A 21,967-nucleotide genomic window follows, 5' to 3' on the forward strand; every position below is an offset into this window, starting at 1 on the left:
ACCTGTTATCCTGTTATTCTTGTTTAAAATTTGCTTATTAATTACCCTTCTGCGTGGACTCTCTGCGACCAGTAGAGAAAGATCCCGCACAACAATGAAGCATTTAAACTGCACTGTAAGCTAAAGGAATCCACTAACACATAATATCTGTAATAACGAAGATACTTGCAGGTATATAAGCCTTCAGACTCCCTGTGATTTATTTAATCACTTGGTTTGAAAAGAGTGTTTGGCCCCTTCAGGATTTTCTATTTTTTTATATGGTCGTCACACTTAAATGATTCAGATCATCAAACAAATTTTAATATTGGAGAGAAAAAAACACAAGTAAACACGAAATTCACTTTGTAAATGGTGCTTATTATTAAGGGGGGAACATCCTAACCCTACATAGCCCTGGGTGAAAACTAACACAGGGCCATGTAAGTTGATGACAAAGTACCTGTTCTTCATCGGCTGGGAGCAAAGCAGTTTTCACCTGAACGCTGCACTATAAGTGTTAGTGATTGTCTCTGTCCTTTAAGGCTGCTTCTCTATTGTTTCTCTGAAGATTGCTAATTCGTCATCTCTTCTGTGCAGAAGCCTGGATGTTTCCCTGGCCAAGTGTTTTTGTGAGTGAGAGAGAGCCAAGGAGGAGATTCTGTGTCTGCATGGATTTAAAAGTGTAAATTTGATTCACCAACAGAGTTACTTTTCCCAATTTATAAATATAGTCTGTGATTAATTACTTGATTGAAGATGCTGTAAATAACTTCTATGAGGACTGTAAATGACTGGTCGTGCATCAACATACAGGATTACGTTAAGTATGTGATTGGGTACATTAGCACTTTTGTTAACAACAATGCCAACACCATTAACATGGTCATTCCCCACAAACACACCCATAAACTGTCTACACTTGGCCTGTACCTCACCTGGACTCTTTGACTGGGAAGCCTCAGTCTGTCAGTGTTGGTAATAAACCTTCAGCCGGTATTACTATAAACATGGGCACTCCACAAAGAGGCATTTTCAGTCCCATCCGCTACACTCTGTTCACCAACAACTGTGTTACCTATCACAAAGATAACATCCTCTTAAAGTTTGTGGACAACACCATCCTGATAGGACACAGTACATACAAAGCAACCTACAGAAGGGAGGTCTGATGTCTATGTGCGAGAACAACAACCTCACTCTCAACACAGCCAAGACAAAAGAGATCATAGTGGAAGAAGAGGAGATTCCACCTGCCACCGGTCATCTGGGAGCTGGAAGTGGAGAGGGTAAGCTGCTTGGGTATCTACATCAGTGAGGACGTGTAATACCAAGTAGTCTGGTATGTTGCCTAAAATCCTCAGCAGTGTCTACAGCTGCATTGTGGACAATATCTTGACCAGTACAGTAATGCCAGTGCTATGCACCACAAATGCCTGCAAAGTAGTAAGGACTGCCAAACAATTTTCAAGTTTTCACAATTGATTATTAAGTATTTATTGGCATCAGACAAACTGGAAAGGATGCCACTGCCTATTGAACAGAATTTTTGTAATATGGAACAATAAAGGCATTAATGTGATTGGTTAAAAAAGTTGGGCCAAGGCAAGGGTTTAAACTTGGCCCTCCCTTTATGGTCTTTGTCCATCCCTTGGTCATGTTTCATCTTCTGCACTGGGCTTGTCCTGCAAGATAAGAGCAGACAACTCCTCCCACTTCACCATGGCAACAGCTCTGTCAGCCCTGGGGAGGAAGGGTGAGAGGGATGAAAGAGAGAGAGAAAGAGAGAGCGCTCTTCTCTAAAACTTTTGAATATAACTTTTGAACAAGATGGAAAAAAAGTCACAAAATACTTGCACTATAAGAAAAATTCTAAAAACAAGCAGCATAGCCTGCTAACCTTCTGTCAAAAAGTTATTAGGCCTTTTTTAATGAAATAAATTGATTTTTACAGTAATCGCCATTAAACAGGCATTCAGTTATTGGCAAAATGGAAACATTCTTATTTACAGCACAGCCTCTGTATCGATAACTTCTTTATCAAATCTGTACCACTAGTACTCAACACCTGTAGAACTAATAACACGTAGGCTTCATTTTGTGTTAAATATAAATCTATTTTATTTCACTCTATTTCTCCTTTGAGAAGATCAGTAAATTGCAGTTACACCAACATGAATAAATAAATTCACAAACTGAACATCTTTTAAACATACTTTCCAGATAAGTTGCATCTCATGTGAATGTGTTCTTATGCATTCAAGTATTCGCTCGTCTATTGTAAGACACATATGATCTTGGGTATCATCTGATTCTTAATCCATAAAGTTCAATCTCATGTCGACCCAGCCTTTGCAACTATCACAGCCGAAATTGTGGTTTATTAAAATGGGACAAACAGACAAATGGCACAGCTGTCGTGCCGAAAATAAATGCGCACTATCACAATATCATAGTGCCTTTTCCAGTTACGATCACATGGCCGCAAACTCGGTACAGTAGAAATGCGGTATAGCTTACAAACGTAGTCCGTGTGTGTGTGTGTGTGTGTGTGTGTGTGTGTGAGAGAGAGATTTCACTGTATTTCTAAGTTTTTTCACTTAGAAAAAACGGTGAACCTGGCTGAAGACTTGAAAACTATTTCTCTTTGGAAAAGCGAGCGAAATCCCTCACCTCGGGAAACCCAGGTGCAACACTTTGAAGCACATTGGTTCCGTTTAGGTGGCCCCACTTTACATTTTCAGCATAAAGTAAAAAAACAACAACACACATTTGTTTTCACTACAGGTGCAATTACTTACTGTGGTACGTTTTCTTAATACCGAAATATTATGTCTGCAGTGTTTTTAATTACAATCAGTGACGTGATGATAATGTAATGCTCACTGTATAAAGCATCAATACGCCTCTCTCACTCCTCTGGCATCCACCCTCTCTCCCCACATATGTTTGAAGCTCGCTCTATCACAGCCAGTCTCTGGCCCATCTCGAAGCTTGTGCAGCAATAATCTGCCAATAGCGAGCCTGCTGAGGTGGGGAGAGAGCGAGCACAAGCACATACTATACAGCGTGCGAAGCTCGTGTTTATATGTAATATGTGAGCGGCAGGAAGCAGCTCGCTCTGCTCATTGCAGAAGGACGGCAGGATGGCGAGAGGACGGCGGGGTCTCGTGGCCCCTCAGAACACGTTTCTAGAGAACATCGTCCGCCGGTCCAACGGTAAGATACGATCCGGTTCTGATCTGTTCTGCACCTGGCTTCAAATGGTGATAATATATTTCTTATATATAATGTTTTGTGATTTTGTTGCTCATTTCGCCTTCAGGCATAGCCACATAAACACACACGGGCAATTGCTAAAAACCTAAGTAGTACTGAAACCACAAGTAATTATGGTTTAAATTTATTATGGTAGCTCTTTACTTTCAGTGATGGCTATTCCTCTCTCTCTCTCTCTCTCTCTCTCTCTCTCTCTCGCTCTCCCTCACTTTCCCCACACACACACACACACACACACACACACACACACATATATATATATATATATATATATATATATATATATATATATATATATATATATATATATATATTCACACGTTGTAACAGTTACAAAAGGCACATAGGCTCCTTATTAACAAGTAGGGGTAAGGCAAATCAATTTCATAGAGCAAAGTTTATTAGATAAACAACTACCAATTTAGAGCTGCAGAGAATAAAAACAAACTAAATAGCAGGGCTGACAGTACCAAACCGTTAAGACACTTTATTAATAAACATTACTTTAAAGGACCAGGTTCACTGCCATGATGCTGCCCTTGGTTAAAATAGCAGCTCAAGAAAATAGTTAACTAAAATGGTGGAAACTAGCCACTTGAAGGCAACCTACAGGGAGGAGGGACCAAGGGTGCCACCAATCACTCACCCGTGCAATCTTTCTGAAATCCTCACTGCCACTCTCACTGCAACTTAAATGGCCCGTTATACTTGTTTCCCGGTATGTACACTCCAATCCACAAAAGGGAATTCCACCACACGTGCCTAGCCCCCCTCCCCCTGCAAGCAGCTGTGTCTTCACTAAAGAAAATTAAAATAAACATGCATATCAAGCAATACAGAACACAAAATTCAGGAAATATTATATACAGGAATACAAACACACACACACACACACACACCGTTTAAAATACAATTATTAGCAGTACAACTAAAAGCATGATTAAAATATAACAAACTGTTAACACTAAAGCACTATAGAACAAGGAACCAATCGATGCCAGTCAAACACAACAGCAACAAAGCAACAAAGGGTACAAGACAGCAGCGGTGTGTAGGCCTGTAACAAGAGAAAGAAACCAGTTATCCAGGGTCCACCCTACTTCTAAAAACAAAGAAAAGTACAAATGAAGTCACTTAAAAACAGCAAAAGTACGTAAGTGCAAATTGCATCAATAAATAATATGTACACTATAAAACTAAGAAAATTTTCTAATTGTTACTCGCTGCTCTCTATGGGCGTATTTGCTTTAACTAAAGCCACACTAATCGGGGGGAATAATTATTTTACTAAATCACAGCCTGTATAGTAAAATTCTACATTTACCTTTGCTGTAAGCTAACATTACCATCACACCTCACTGAATTGAATAAAATTACTCAGCTGCCTTAATTCAAACTGACACTACTCTACATTTATAATAATAATAATAATCAGTTTGTGGTTCCAAGTTTCACAAGAAACAATTTTCTTGAATGTTTTGCAAAGTACTGGTTGTTAAAGTAAATCCCTTTTTTGCTGCTAGTGCTCTCTCAGAAATGCCCAGACTTGTCCCATTGTTGCTTATACTAGGAAATGTAAATGTGCTGCATTGGTATCGAAAAGATACTTGCAAAATGGATGGATGGATGGATGGATATTTTTTTTTTCATATCACCAGGCACTAATTTAAATGCTAGGAAGTTCCTCTAGACATGCTTTGAATTACACCAGCCATTATTCAGTAAAAGGGGATAACTGCATCTCTAATTATATATTAACAAAAGACATTCATGAAGACTCAAGAAGGAATGCAGCACACTAAATCCAGTGCCAAGACCATGACCGTGCTGGAAAAGATAAGCAACTTTAATGACTTGAGTTTTCATTCATTATATTTATATGATGTCAATTTACAACAGTCACTTCAAGGCACTTTTATATTGTAAAGACCCTAAGACAATAATAGAAGAAAAATAGAGTACTTAGAGGAAGATGTCCGTGAAGGTTATCAGTCATCCAGGTCATCGTAGTCAAAGGAGCTTGGAAAGAAAAGCGTCTGGACTTTTTTAAGTTGCTTGAAGACGTTTCACCTCTCATCCGAGAAGCTTCTTCAGTTCTATGGTCAAATGGTGGAGAGTCCCAGATTTAAGATCTGTGGAAGTAACCCACCATGAGGGACAATTGACCCAATAATGATCCTCTACCTAATCACATGAGCCAAGGTGTGAAAATGGGTGTAGGTCACAATCAGCCAAGGTTTCGGGTGAGCTCATTGTGAAACCTAGCCCCACCCTATCATGTGATTTCCTGAGGTCAGATGGCCCAGGATGTGAGTGGGCGTTAAGGCGTCTGGGAAGGGATCTCAAAACTGGATTATAGATGGCAGACAATTAGTGTCGTAAACCACCGCCTGAGAGCAATGAGAGGCGAAACGTCTTCAAGCAACTTAAAGAAGTCCAGACGCTTTTCTTTCCAAGCTCCTTAGAGTACTTAGAGGAAGTAACAAGCAAGACAGTATTTTCCCCATAGTAGCTTCTTTTCATTGCCTTCGTGTTAAATCCAGAATCAAATTTCAACGTCCTTCTCCTTATGTAAGGTCTTGAATAATCAGGCCCCATTTTACCATCCATATTTTATCTGTGAAAAGTGCTTTATAAATAAATGTTACTTACTTAATTACTTTCTTAGCCTCTGGTTCCTGAGGTAAAAGTAGAATGTGGGGCAGAAAAAAAAGAGTTTTTCTTTTCTGCCGTCGCCTTATTTCCTCATAGAACATCTGATTGTTGGGGGTGGGATGGGAATCAAGAACCAGTTCCCAGGAGTTCAATTCCTTTGAACTGTTAGTCTGTGTGCCTGCTCATTGATTCCACTTGCACTTGTACTACAATCAGCTGATTTTTGCACATTCTTAAAGGTGGATATAGACATTACTTTTATTTTTAATTCACAAAAGGACAAAAATACAAGAGTAAGTGGAACCTCCATCCAGGACAAACACATTTTGCTGCCAACACAAATTCGGCTCTTTGCAAGTACCTGCACAGACAACATGCTAACACTAAGCTAGCTAAAAACCTAGATTGATGTTAAAGCTGAGTGAATCCCATCCCTGGTCCAGCAACTAGACCCTGAACTTCAACAGGTAACAAACAAATCAGTAAGAGAATCAATAAGTAATATCACTTATCCATACCAATAATAATGGTATTGGAATTGATAAATTCTTATTAATTCCCATCCACTATTAGAGGTTTCCCCTCTGTTATCGGAGGGTCCCAACCTTACAATAAAACGCACGTGGAGGACACTGTTGTGATTTGGCACTTTATAAATTAACCTGAATTGAACTGAATTAAAAAATGACTGTCTTTTAATAGCACAGGTATTAAGTGTAGGCCAGTTGGTTATTAAATAAAAAGAATCATCATAATTAGTTTAACACTGATTTTACAGGTGTAAAAGTGAGGCAATTATTTATTAGTTTAATTTACCACTTAATTGATTAGCAATAATTACTTACGTAATAGTTAGCTTAACTTAGCTTCTCTATTGGGTTTGGTGCTATTGAACAACCAAAATATTTTATCAGAATAATGTGGACTCTGGAAGGCTGCAATGGGCATTTTTTAAACTAGTTGTTGTAGCCCTCGTGAAATGTGGAGAAATATTGTGTATGCTGGATTCATATAATTTTTCAGTCATGTGATGTTGCGAAGTAGGGCAGACTATCACTTATTGGTTTCTGTGGTCAGATACCAATTTTGTGCTGGGAAACGCTCAGATCGTGGAGTGGCCTATCGTCTATAGCAATGATGGCTTCTGTAAACTCTCTGGCTACCATCGTGCTGAGGTCATGCAAAAGAGCAGCACCTGCAGGTACCACAACACACATGGATACCACCGCATGGATTAGGACTGATTGTCTCAAGTAAATGTGTACTGTATCAATGCAAATACTTGGTTTTCCTCTGCAGCTTCATGTATGGAGAGCTGACAGACAAGGAAATGAGTGAGAAGGTTCGACAGACCTTTGAGAACTACGAGATGAACTCTTTTGAGATTCTGATGTACAAGAAAAACCGTGAGTATTTAATAGTACTGGATATGACCGTGTAAGCTGCATCCAAAAATGTTTGTATGAACTGCTTCCTCAAAAACCCAGATACCTAAGGATCTCAAGAAATCTAGAAATTGTATATATGCTAATCTGGGACACACCATGCTAAAAGCTCACAGCCTTTTAATTACCTAGCCAGGGGTCAGCAACCTTTAACACCCAAAGAGCCATTTGGACCTGGTTTCCACGCAAAAGAAAACACTGGGAGCCGCAAATACTTTTTGACATCTAAAATGAAGATAACACTATATATTGTTTTTTTTACCTTTATGCTTTGTATGAACAACTAAAGTAAGTAAAGTTTATTTATTAAGCGCTTTTCACAGACAGGCAGTCACAAAGCGCTGTACACAAATATTAAAATAAACAATACAATCAATAGACATTATACACAATGTAAAAGATCAAATGTAAATAATGTAAAGAATATAAAATACGTAGATCAACAAAAGGCTTGTTTGAACAGAATATTTTTTAACTGCTTTTAAAAGAATCCACAGAGCAACTAAGTTGTGTTGCTTATGAAATCCATGAAGTGCTACAGAGAAAATGACATTTTATTCATGTAAATAACACATTTTGAACTCTTAAAGAAATATAACAAAAGGAAAGACACCCAGCTGAACTAAAATGATCCAGCAAACAAAAGCTGTTGTGAGCCGCCACCCTTATATCGCCTTTGGGCTTTTGGAGCCTTGACCTGACTTTTAAAAAATAATTTGAAAAAAAAGCACTATGCTGCAAAAAAAATTTTGATATTTGCAAAATTCTGCCTAAATATGTATTTTACCTGGTTAATGTGTGTGGCGGGGCGTGGTCTGCAGCGCCGCTGCAGGGGAGGCAGACGCACCTGAGCGGGACCCGCAATCACGCCTCGCTGCCTTAAAGTCTGTGCCCTCTCTGCTGTTGAAAAGCTACAGCTGGCTGTATGCGTCAGCAACCGTGTGTGAAAAGTGGTCAATAAAGAGATGCTGAAAAGCATGATCATGCAAACATCGTCAGGTCTGCCGTGATATGTTTACAATAAGACTTATGGTCCCGAACCTCTGCGCACAGCGTCTGCAAATCGGGGCTTTCATCTTTACGCAGGACTGTAAGCTGTCGTCTGTGAGGCGTGAGCGGTGTTTGTTTTTAACGTAGTTCACGGTGGAGAACAGCTGCTGACATAATGTGGATCCGAAGATCCACGATTGGCCTACGTGGGGTTGAAAGTCTTGATAAACGCACAGCGTTTCGGCGGGTACACCGGCTTCCGCGAGTGTGACGCTTATTTTGAGCAATGAAAAAATAATAAGATATAATTTTATTTTTATATTTCAAAATCACAATAATCTTCCAATTTAGAACTACAAGTTAAAAAAAGAACTAAACACAAATAAAATACACTTCAGCTAAATACTTCTAATTTATTTTCCCAAACCACCCGGAGCCGCAAAATAAAGACTAAAGAGCCGCGGGTTGCTGACCCCTGACCTAGCCTATTACATTTGCAAACAACTTTTGCCAGTAAAAAAAAAAAAATGTATTTGATAAAGAATTCAGAAGGTGAAGGTTCCTTTATTTTTTATTTCTGTGTTTTTATATATTTTTATAAGCATAACACCACCTAAAGCAAACTTCACACATCATACAAAATAACTTAGTATTTAACAAGACTTTGGTTTTAAAATGGTATTGATTCTTCTAAGTTGTAAGATTATACTAAACAACTTTCCTTTTTGATAAAATTTATGGTTGGATCAGGTGACCCAGAACACTTGTTTAGGTATGCTGCAATAGGTCAAGGCTGCTGGAGGCTGCATATCAACAAAAAAACTGGGCTTTCTTGGCTCCCATGTTATCTTTTTCTCTGTTGGTGGCAAGTTGTATAGTTAGGGGTTGTTTTGTGTAAAGGATCAGTGAAAAAAATATTGTTCTTTTTTTTCTGCCTGGATAGGAAGTTATCGGTGAAATTTAAATCTCTCTATTTGGGAGCAAATAACATAATTAGAATAGACGATATCAAGCTAATGCCACTGAGCTATGTATAGCTGCAGATCGCATACGTTTACTTTTCAAATTCAAAGCTTGAAATTGGTCTTTCCATGGGATTTAACATTCCATTTTTAGGCACTTGCCATTATTGAATATTTCTTTGTTGTAACAGTGCTTCTTGGCAGTAGATTTTATACCATTGGAAAACACATTTCCTCTAAATGGTGTAACATTTATAAGGAAATTTAATTGGTTTGTTGAGCAGCAGAGTTGAGTATGTGGGTTGTATCAATGAAAACCTTGGCATATCATCTCTGCCAATGCCAAACAGGTTATTTTCCAATTGACTCCTTTTTGGTGGTTGGATGATTAGTCTAAAGAAACAAGACATATTAAGAGTTTAACAGTTTATTCATCCTCACTCATGCTCAGTGGCGGTCCTAGCCTGTTTGGCGCCCTGGGCGAGCACTAACCTCTGCCCCCCCCCCCCCCCCCCCCCCCCACACACACACACACACACACACAAAACATGTTAAGGATTGTACCATTGTACCGAATTGGTGAATTGTACTGGATTGCACACACACACACACACACACACACACATATGAAGAGAGAGAGAGTATGCATAGTAGCATAGTATGCAAATGATTACCAAACAGCCATCATAATTTGTCATACAATGAGAACAGGACAAATCAACAACTGACACTGACTAATTAATATTAAAATCTGTAACATAATGTATTGTTTGGAGTTTAGTCTGTTACTGTTACTATTTTTACCATTTCTTCTTGGAACAACTGTAACCCATATAGTGTCCTTAGGGATTAATAAAGATTCTGATTGTTTCAGGATACATGACATAATCCAATGACACATCTGCTTACCTGTATCTTTTGCTCGTTTCTCCTCCTCTTCTTTTCTCTTTTTTCTAAACTGAGGACCTGATGGCTTTGAACTTTTCTTGTCCATCTCCCATTGGTTTTAATTTTGCACTCCAGTATGAACACCCATCCCCCAACCTGAGGATCACCACAACATAACCTTCACCTTAGTTCACAGATTCACTTTGTCTAGGGTTTATTTCTGGGATTCCAGGATTCAAATCATGAATACATAATGGATTTGGATTTACAACATTATGAATGAAATGTGCTCTATTTGGAAGCAGCAGGGCCCCGTCCCCTTTTGACGGGTTGTGTGTGAGACTTTAAATCATCAAACTATAAATTATAAATTGTTATTGATCCCTTTACCCCGAGTCCTAAAGTGTGTATTTATTTTCTTACTCTTCTTCTTCTTATTGTTTGTTTACTTGCACTGCTGTAACAGGAGCCTCGTCGTCTCGTCTCTCTATATACTGGACTATATGTAGCGGAGATGACAATAAAGTTTACTTTGACTTCAGCAGCGAGCAGGCGCACCGAGGGCTCTCGCGCTCACTTTTCGCTTATAGAATTTCGAAAAAACATCGGTGCAAATTGTAAGTCTGTATCATGATGTCTGGTGTTTTCGTGTTTGTTGGTTTGTTTTTATTTTGTGTTATTTTGCGAGCTGGTTATTAGATGCTGCTCCAGCCAGCCGGAGAATACACCACCCCCCCGCCCTCTCCTCCCTGTGCCGCAAGCAGCAGGCGCACCTCGCAAATGGAGGGCGCCCTTACTCCCAGCAAATGGGCGATAGAAAACCGGTCGGTGCCTATGCCATTCCCAATATGCGCTGGCATGATGTCAGGGCAGCATGAGTACGAGCAATTTTTTTTTTTCCTGATGCCTGTGATGCCGCCCCCCACCACGATGCCGCCCCGGGCAACCGCCTGTGTTGCCCGTATCAAAAACCACTACTGCTCATGCTGGCCAGCTTGCTGTGGGATGGCATCCCAGTGTATTGGCCAATCTGGCACAAGCAGCACACCCAAGGCAATCCCATAAGTGTTCAATAGCACTGAGATCTGGACTGCAGGTCCGTTTTTCCATCCTCTCCACTCCACTTCAGGGTTCAGTGCTAAGACCACTTCTCTTTACATTACACATGATTCCATTAGGCAGTATCATTAGAGAACATAGCATATGTTTTCATTGCTAGGTAGATGATACCCAGCTTTATCCATGAAGACAGACACCACACACACCAATTAGCTAGACTATAGGAATGTATTTAAAACATAAAGACCTGGATGACCTGGATTCAGATAAAACTGAGGTTATTGTGCTCTGCCCTAAAAAATTTGAAACATGGTTTCTAACCAGATACTTACTCTGAATGGCATTACCTTGGCCTCCAGTAACAGTGAAGAATCATTTTTAAATGAATCTTTTTTGACCACAGTATGTTCTTCAGTGTGCATACTGTATTAAACTGTTTTCTTTTGATTGCACAATATGTCTAAAATTAGAAATATTTTGTATGAGAAGACTACTTTATGCATTTATTTCTTCCAGGCTGGACAATAATTCATTATTGTCAGGTTGTCTTGAAAACTCCCCAAAAAGCCTTCAGTTGATCGAAAATGCTGCAGCAAAAGTAATAATATATAAATAAAACTGAATTGAAATGAATTCAACTGACCAAGGGACCATGCTTACAGTTGCTGTGTATCATGCACCAATCAGCTACCTAATTGTCAGCACCTAGTGTAACAGTATACAGTAGAATCAGCTGCTCGGCATTGGCAGAGAAGGTTTGGCAACTGTGCATTTTCCATTTTCATATGTGTTTTCCTTACAAATGTGGCACAATGTAGGGGGAAATAAACAGGCTTTCCAACAATATAAGAAGAAGGATGGTTACAACAAAGATAACTGACCAAACACCAGGGCTGGTCTAGCATACCAGGCATTTTCCCGGTGGGCCATCGCACTTTTGGGCCGATGTGCCAGCCTGAAGGGCTGCTGCGTAGCAACCGTACAAGCACTGATAGCAGCTCGTTGGTTCATTTTCATTACTGACAGTGGATTTCCCAATTAAATCTCTCAATATGACCGGCGCCTCCCCTACCTTCGCTGTTGTCTCACGTTTCTTGTAGAAAAAGTTTAGTGTGGAAGAAGTGGCAAACAAAAAAAAAAACAGGCCCCACAGTCACAGAAAGCTGCTGCTGCTAGCACCAAGCCATCCTGTTCTATCCTGGTATTAATGTAATAGGGCTGCAGAAAAGCAGATGCCAATACAGATCACTGGTGCATCTCAGGTCCAACATAGAGATCAGCATTATTGTCTGAAGGCCAAGAAAAAAGCCCATCAGATTGCTATAGTGGTCAATTTGACTGTCATAGTTTATTAGTTTATTAGTTATTTGAGATGTTCCGAGAGAGGTGGAGTCTAAGACCCCACTCTACACATAGACAAACAGGCACACACTCAGATACAAACAAACATACATTCCCACCCTCATTTCACATATACTCAGCAGCTGGTGTCAGCACAGCCCCTCCCAAGAACCCTCAATGTCTACATGTATTTAAAATTGAGAGCACCAGCACCAGAGGTGAAGCAAAATAAATAGACCGTCTTTTGGACGCCCATCCCCAAGGCCCAATATGTATGCGTCATGAGAGTGGAAGTAATGTGAGCCTCTAAGTGGTGGAATAAAATTGAGGCACAGGTGGCCTGGAGAGGAAAAAGGACATATGCCTCCCCTGCACCTCAGTGACGCACCTGTACCTCAAGGCCCTGCATGTGTGGTGGTGTGAAGGAGCGGGAGGAGAGATGCAATTGCGGATGGGGCGGAAAGGATTGGCAGTGGGGGCAAAGTACCCTATTCTTGGAGCCAGCTCCCCTGCTGACCCCCATGGGCATCCCTGTTCCCCGAAATCTACCAAGGGCAGGGGGCCTGGACCAATCCAGACCAGGGCCCACAGCAGCAGCACCACCAAGCCCCATAGAGCACAGGGCGGCCCACCTGTCCCCACCGCAGAGGAGAAACAATGCCCACTCTACATTCAGTCAACTCTCAGACTACATAAGACAATAGACACCAAGGTTAGGTTTATCCGCCACCTCTGCTAGATCCCTCCCACTTATAGAAGCAGCTTCTGCTTCAATCAATCAATCGATCAATTAAAACAGAATATTATGGATTTCAAAATCTTATTTGGTTTTCATATGTACCTATTTTCAATGATATCAACTTTAATAGCAGGAAATTAACTCTATACATATTCTTTTTTTCTATTGCCAAATTTTTCAAGTAACTTATATTTGACAACAACATAAAAAAAACCCATGAAATTCTGTTTTTGGTGCTACCCCCCAATATTTGTATGTACCCCTATGAAAAAATTCTGGAGGCACCCCTGCTAGTACCAACTGTGGAGAAGTGAAGAAGAGATGGAGAAAATTAATGTGGTAAGAAAATAGATGGAGAAAAATAATTATGAAGGGAGAGTATCACAGATTACCAACTTGTTTCAATCAATCAAACAAGATGAAATATATACATATATACATTACATATATTGCCGTCTGAACTAGAAATGCCAGGGCTTTTTTTTTTTTTGTCCCATTTCAGCTCTGCCAAACACAAATTTCCTTACATTTTATATATTTATTATGGGGGTCTTGAGGCAATTGTTGTGATTTTGCGGTATATGAATGAATAAACTTTAATATCTATACACAAACTCTTGTAGTAAAATGACAATTGGAGAATTTCTATGTGGATGATGAGTAAATTTAAACTAGTGATTAGCTAATAATATGAAAATCTGCAGTATTAGTATTTGATAATGAAAAGAAATTTCTATTCTACTTATCCACTGAAAAATTCACTTGTCCCTAACAGGTAAACAAGCTTCAGTATTAAGCCCTGTAGTGTTCTGTTAGTATTATTGTAACCTAACAGCAATTTGGAGTCTTCCACTGGACTGTAAGTTAGGGCAGGCTGGGGAGCAGTTAAATAATGTAGTGATATCCAGATGCTGTAACAAATTATATTGTATAGACAAAAAGGATTAGCAGACCTTTGTATGCATATGACGTGGTAGTAAATACATTACATTGCAAGTGACTAGCAGGTGTATATACAGCTTTAGGCATAAAGTTGTTGATTTACCGATATAGCAGTGGGTTACGGTACGGGTTGACGGTGCATGTGATCACTCACTGAACTTCAGAGAGTGTGAACAAAAAACATTTAGGTTGTAGACCGCGTACACACAATATTATCAGATGGTGTCGATATCAGAATTATATTGTTTAAAAGAACCTTTTTGTACAATAAATTTTTTAATTGGATATTTAAAATGGAGTGGTCCCACCGATGGTTACTTGAATTTTTGACACCATCATGTCAACATGCCAATGCCCAGAGGAAATGTAGTACTACAGTGAAACAGTACAAATCACAAATAAATTGTTGTCTACTTGTTATTCTTTATTAAATTTTATTTTAATTTTGCATTATTATATTTTCCTTGTTGACAGATTGTTGTTGTGAGAAACAGTGCTTTACTTCCTGTTCTGTTCCGCAGGGATGCCAGTTTGGTTTTTCATGAAGATTGCCCCAATCAGAAATGAGCAGGACAAAGTTGTCCTGTTTCTCTGCACTTTCAGTGACATCACTGCCTTCAAGCAACCGATTGAGGATGAATCTTCTAAAGGTGGGTTGGTTCCAAAGTGTGGGTAATCTTGACAGAGATAAAAGACAAACATAGAAAAGGCTGAAGGAACAGAATAGGAGCACACAGCTGGATTAACCTAAGGATATAAAAAACAGAAACTCAAAACTTTAGACTTGAAATAACAATATCAAAGGAAATTTTACCAGGTGTAGGGAAAAAATAAACATAGATATATAAACATTAGGAAATGGCTGACAGCTCAATTCCAACAATACATAATCCTCTTTCAAATAAATAAAACTCTAGAAAGAACCCAAAACCCCCAAACTCATAACATAGACAGCCCCAACAGCAAGTGTGCCAGAAGTGTAAAAGGGTCAAAAAGCTATTATCCTATAAGGATCACCTTAGCATAAATATTTACTATATTGAAGAAGAAAGATGTGTAAAAGTATTGTGAGCTTACTTGGGAAAAGTGACGAGACAGAAATCTCAAATATGAACAGGAATTCATAAATACTGATGTATCACCCTGTTTCAGAAAATCATTTCTTCTGTTGACATTTGGGCATTTATTGAAGAGGAACAATGCACAGAACTCTATAAGCCTCAGCCTTAGGTAAGGTAAATAAATAAAAAAAATGGCAGTGGTGCCACTATCGAAACTTTGGGGCATTACTGGAGATTGACAATTCATCTCTTCTTCCACAACATCGCAGGATAAAATACTGTCCTTACTCAAGAGTACACTTTAGCTAACTTTCAGAAGAGTTGATTCTGTTAATCTGGACATAGTATTTTCAGTGTTTCCTTACTTATCCAAGCGACTTCTTCGGTTTTAGCTGAATGCAAGTTTCCCCAACCTTATAGAGAGTACATTTGTACACTGTAAACCCGAACAAGTTGACTGAACTTAAAACTTTTGTGGAAACTGATTACCTCAAAAGATTTAAGTACAAAAACTCATATCTTCTAAGTATGGGGTACTCAAAATTTGTATTTATTGTTAACCTAAAAATTTTAAATTATATTTAATATTTTATTAATTGAGCTTTACTCAAAGACTGTATACTTTAATTTCAATATTTTTGTGTTTCTTGTAGTTTATTATTTTGATGCAACACAATGCAATTATATTACAACCTAAACTCAAATTATCTGATTATTAATTAAAAGATATTTATGTTGTGAGTGTAGACTACTAAAAAAAAAAAAAGTACGGAAATTCAGTTACTTTACATTTTGTTTATTTAACATTTTTTCATGAAAATTTAAAAACATCACAAATGTTTTTATAAAACAACTAACATGGACATCGGCACCATAAAGTGAGCATTATAAATTCTGTGTAGAACATTTATCTTTTTATAAACTCACAAAGGACGACATCAGTCCTAATTGCATCTTTCTCAAAATACACAAAAATGCAAAACAAAAAGTCAAATACTAATCACTTTTTTTTAAATAGAAATGAAAAACAATTTTTTAAAATGGGTACAAAGACGATCAGCTTCCAAATAACCAGATAAGGCAGTCAAGTATAGGAAAATTAGGTAAACTGATGGAGTTAAATCCACCCAAAGCCTGTAGTAAACTTAAAGTGCTTAAAGTGCTTCAAACAAAGTGCTCAGTAACAGAGAGCGTGTCCTGACAAACATTGCCTTATATTCCTTAACAGCATGTAGGCAGGGGTTTCAGGGGTTTGCCGTCATCAAGCCCCATGAACCATGAAGATATTTTGGACTAAGGCAAATGTGTGAACCAGCTTCCTGGGGTAGTCTAAATGCAGAGCATAGATCAAGCCAAACAATAAAGCAAATGCATTTGCAAATCTGGGAATATCACGCATCACCTAGCCGCCTTTCACCAAAACAGCCATGCTTGAGGAAGTAAAATGGACTGGACTGGGAAGCGCCGTCGGTAACCACTGTGAGAAGGGCAACTGGAGTGTCAATGAGGGTCGACTCATCCAATGCGTCCACCTGGAATAGACACAGTATCAATGGTAAATGGCCTGTATTTGTATAGCGCTTTACACATTCAGTCATCCAGACATTCACACCCATTCACACACTGGTGATGGCAGCTACATTGTAGCCACAGCCACCCTGGGGCGCACTGACAGAGGCGAGGCTGCCGGACACTGGCACCAGCGGGCCCTCTGACCACCACCAGTAGGCAACGGGTGAAGTGTCTTGCCCAAGGACACAATGACCGAGACTGTCGGAGCCAGGGCTCGAACCGGCAACCTTCTGATTACAAGGCGAACTCCCAACTCTTGAGCCACGATCGCCCCAATTAAATGAGTAAGGTTGGTTTGAGAGAATGTGACAAGCATGACCTGTAATCTAGCAAAACATTCAGCAGTGTAGTGGGTTACTTTGTAACGAGTTAGGGTACTCTACTTTTTTTGAAAAATGTACATTAACGTGTTAGCTTCTTGCATTACATAATTTGTATTTTTATTATTTTTCTAAAAAAAAAAGTAATTTTTTATTTCATGACTTTATCTCAAAAAGAAACTAAATCTTGACTTCAGCCTGGTTTTTGGGCCACCTGCAGCATAGCCATAGTGCTGTGATACGCCTGTGCCCTGCTCCTGACCTGTGTGTGTGTGGGTTTTCTACAGAGAGGGTATTTTGTTTGTACAATTTGGTAGCTGCTAGGGTATTAAATTGTATTTAAAAAAATCCATAGCATTTTATCTTACTGGCAGAATTTAAGTAATGCAAAAATACACTTACATTACATGTCTAAAAGAATTCTGGGTCCTCCCCCCGCAGGTATACAGGAAGGGCACGAAGTACTGCAGTGCGTTTCACGTTGATATCAGGCGCCTCCTAAAAAGGGAAAAGAAAAGTTCATTTAACGCAAAGTTTTCAGGTGTCATTCTTTGGGGAGAATACATGTTTATGAAACTGCATGACATCAGACTCTACTAAATTTTGGAGACTTTTCTTTTAAGATACAACCTTTCTGTCTCTTGTGACAGAGAGTATGTTTCTTAATCATTTGACAAAAACCCTACACAGTATTTTAAAATAGTGTTCTCCAGATCAGAGCTGTGATCTATATAGAACATGGGGTTCAAAGCAAGGAAAAATTGTGTGTTTATCAGTGAAACTTTTAATTTGTGTTAATTTTATCATTATCAATATATGAAATCTTCACCTTAATGAATGGTTTCTTCAATAGATCTTTCAACTCACCTGTGTTTACTGTCTCCACCTGAAATTAATTGCAGTCTGAATTTTTTTTTCTTCTGTCTTTTTGTCTTTGGCCTTCAGCCTTGGAAGAAAAAATAAAAATATTGAAAACCTTATCAGCACACTAAATATACAACACCTTGCTATATTTCAATTGTTTTAGATAGAAGTTGCCACTGCTAGCTGAGTCACTTTTGAATGATGCTAATGAGAAGAAAAAAAACAAAAACCTGCCGAACAATGAGGCTGCTGTTGTAAAAACGCCAACTTTCTTGCGTTGTGTTTTAATCGGTTAAAACTGTAAAACTGACGACATAATCTATGTTTGAAAAAGAGCGCGAACAACTATTCACCACCTGGGTCTGTGCTTTTTAACACAACAGCGCATTCGAAAACAAGTTATTGGCTGCAACATATTAATATACTTGCTTTTTTACGGAAAAAATAAACATAACGAAGGTTCCGTTTTACTTACAAGTTTCTCCAAATGTGTTCTCCAGTCGCTCGAGAAGGGCAGCCATATTGAACAGAATTTTCTGTCAACGTCGTTCAGGTTAGAGAGAAGACGTCATGACGTCATGACGTCCACATGCGGAGCTCGGAAAAAAACATTTACTCAAAAATCATAATTAAGAAAGCAGTATTTACTCTTAACTTCTAAGCCATGTACAATTATAACTGTTTGAATCGTTAACCGAACAGAAAAGTTTTAAGTTGTTTCAACTTTGTGAGGAATTTTAATTGTTATATCCACAAACTTTATAAGTCAGGTAGACTGTTGGGGTTTACAGTGTATGATTACTGAAACTAGCACCACTGACGAACGATGGGCTGTGAGGTCAGTTTCTTGATTATTAATATGCACATTGTCATGATTATTAATCAACAACCACTGATCATGACATGCCGTGAGTACCATTCACAGAGAGTTGGGGAATGGCTGCAATCTCAGCATTGCAATATAGTAAAAGATGTAACGTCCTCAATTCAGAGATAGTCTTTCCCCACTTCACGTAAATGGTCTCCTTGACTCCTTGCTCAAATTACTGTTCCTCTCTGTCCAGGATGCGTGTATCCTCATCTTGGAGTATACATGCATATGTATAAAATTCACCTCTCCCCCCTGTGGATGGTCTTTATCCTTCAAGCTCAGGTCCTCTGCAAGAGGCCTGGGAGCTTTAGGGTGCTGCACAGTGTCTTTGCTGTTCTTAGGACTGAGCTGCTCTGGACAGATCTCGGATGTTGTTCCTGGGATCTGCTGGAGCCACTCACCTAACATGGGAGTCACTGCACCGAGTGCTCCGATTATCACTGGGACCACTGTTACCTTCACCCTCCATATCTTCTCAAGCTCTTCTCTGAGTCATTGGAACTTCTCCAACTTCCTTTTTCCTGATGTTGCTGTCATTCGGTTTCGCTACATCTATCACAGGGGTCGGCGTGCGGCTCTTTAGTCGTTATAGTGCGGCTCCTCGTGGTTTGGGAAAATAAATTAGAAGTATTCAGCTGAAGTGTATTTTATTTATGTTAGTTCTTTTTTACCTTGTAGTTCTAAATTGGAAGATTATTGTGATATTGAAATATAAAAATAAAATTATATTTTATTATTTTTTCATCACTCAAAATAAGCGTCACACTCGCGGAAGCCGGTATACCCGCCGAAACGCCGTGCATTTATCGAGACTTTCTTTCTCACAACAGTTTTTGTTTGCTGGATCATTTTAGTTCAGCGTCTTTCCTTTTGTTATATTTCTTTAAGAGTTCAAAATGTGTTAATTACATAAATAAAATGTAATTTTCTCTGTAGCACTTCATGGATTTCATAAGTAACACACCTTAGTTGTTCACACAAAGCATAAAGGTAAAAAACAGTATATACAGTGTTATCTTCATTTTAGATCTCAAAACGTATTTGTGGCTCCCAGTGTTTTCCCAAATGGCTCTTTGGGTCTTAAAGGTTGCTGACCCCCCTAATCTATCACTACGGCCATTTTCCTCTGCTTCTCCACTACTACTATGTCTGTTTGGTTAGCCATCGCCATTTTGTCTGTCTGTGGAAGTCCCCAGGATCTTAGCTAGGTCATTCTCAACCACCCATTTTGACTTCGGGACTTCCAAGCCATATTCGGCACAGATGTTTCTATATACTATGCCGGCCACTTGGTTATAGCGTTCTATGTATGCCCTGCCTGCTAGCATCTTGCACCCTGCTGTTATGTGCTAGATTGTCTAAGGGGTATCTTTACACAGCCTGCACCTGGGGTCTTGCACGGTGTGATAGACCCCAGCCTCTACGGATCTTGTGCTCAGAGCTGGTTTCTGTGGTGCCATGATTAGTGCCTCTGTGTTATCTGTCAGTCCAGCTTTGTCCAGCCACTGGTAGGATTTATGGATGTCAGCCACTTCCTCTATCTGCTGGTGGCACATACCGTGAAGGCATCTGTCCTTCCATGATGGTTCCTCCTCTTTCTTGGGTTTCTGCTGCCTGAGGTATTCACTGAGCATGCAGTTGGTCCTGGCCATTTTTCTGATGTACTCATGAATGTTTGTTGTCTCATCCTATACTGTGGTACTGACACTCAGTAGTCCCCGGCCTCCTTTCTTCCACTTAGTGTACAGTCTCAGGGTGCTGGACTTGGGGTGAAACTCTCTATGCATGGTCAGGAGCTTCCTTGTCTTGATGTCAGTGTCCTCTACCTCCTTTGACCAGCTTATTATTGCAGAAGGGTATGTGATCACAAGCAGGTCGTAGTTGTTGATAGCCCGAATGCGGTTCTCCCATTCAGTTGACACCTCAGGACTTCCCTGACCCTGCAGGTATTTGTTGGGTTCAGTTTTTCTAGCAGCCTCTTTATGGTTCCCATTTGCCTGTGGGATTCCCAGGTACTGTACTTGTAGCTGGTAAGCAAACTGAAGGGGATCCTGATGTGGCCTGACAATAGGTCAGAGCTGGTCAAGGATAAGTCTTTCCAGTGTCTTCATGACATGGGAAGTTAGTGCCACAGGTCTGAAATCCTGGGGGCCACTGGGACCCCAGTGTGTCTCATTCCCTGTGCGTCTTTGGCACAGGAATGAGGCATGATGTCTTCCACAGCAGTGGGACCCTCTGCATACTCAGACTCATCATGAACAGTTTATGAAGGACTCCACAAAGCTGGGTCTTCAAGACCCAGCTTTGTGGAGTCCAAGTGCTGGTCTTGAAGACACAGGGACTCACCCCATCTGGACCAGCAGATTTTCTTGAGTGGAGTCTTCTCATTAGTCTCTGAACCCGGGCATGAGTGAAAGTGATAGATGGGGGAGGGGTGTCAGAACTATTACAAGGGGCAATGGTGCCAGGTGGTAAGAGAGCGAGAAATAGTGGTGTAGCTGTGTATTACACGCTGACTAGAGGCAAGTCAGAAGGGTGGTGATCATTCATTGCAGTGATGAATCTGTTGAAAAACACATACAGCTCATTAGCTCTGTCCTCACCGCCCCCAGCTCCTCTGCTGTTAATTGGCCCGAATCCAGTGATTGCCTTCCACACCTTTCTCATGCTGTTCTGCTGGAGTTTCCAAACCAGCTTTCTCTTGTAATTGTCTTTAGCCTCTCTGATCTTGCCCTTCAATAACAAATGAACCATTCTGACCATTCATATACCTATCAGTTGATGTTCCTATACTTTGGGTCATACCACTACGGTTTGCTGTCATGGAAAGCTATCCGTCTTTAACATTAAATGGTTGGAATATTTAAAATTGTTTAAAAAAAAGGAAAGAACCAAACCAACAAAACTAGCCTACTATGGCTAACTGGGTTAAACATTAGTTGCTTCAAAATCCAGCAGTGTTTTAGTCATTCATCATGTTTAATGTTAAGATAAGTTTTC

At 39.6% G+C, this 21,967-nt stretch overlaps 1 protein-coding gene across 4 annotated transcripts in view; it reads left to right on the forward strand.

The window, feature by feature from the left end:
* The first annotated feature begins 2,748 nt into the window (after positions 1 to 2,748).
* kcnh1b (potassium voltage-gated channel, subfamily H (eag-related), member 1b) overlaps positions 2,749 to 21,967 on the forward strand; it is a 102,961-nt gene continuing 83,742 nt past the window's right edge. For all 4 annotated transcript variants that reach the window (XM_026172009.1, XM_026172012.1, XM_026172010.1 and 1 more), the window contains exons 1-4: positions 2,749 to 3,198; positions 6,991 to 7,114; positions 7,213 to 7,319; positions 14,801 to 14,929. In XM_026172009.1, the coding sequence (XP_026027794.1) occupies positions 3,126 to 3,198; positions 6,991 to 7,114; positions 7,213 to 7,319; positions 14,801 to 14,929 (433 nt within the window). In that variant the 5' untranslated portion in view covers positions 2,749 to 3,125. The remainder of the gene's footprint in view (positions 3,199 to 6,990; positions 7,115 to 7,212; positions 7,320 to 14,800; positions 14,930 to 21,967) is intronic.

This window comes from Astatotilapia calliptera, chromosome 6, assembly GCF_900246225.1.
Source record: "Astatotilapia calliptera chromosome 6, fAstCal1.2, whole genome shotgun sequence".
In the NCBI taxonomy this organism is placed as follows: domain Eukaryota; kingdom Metazoa; phylum Chordata; class Actinopteri; order Cichliformes; family Cichlidae; genus Astatotilapia; species Astatotilapia calliptera.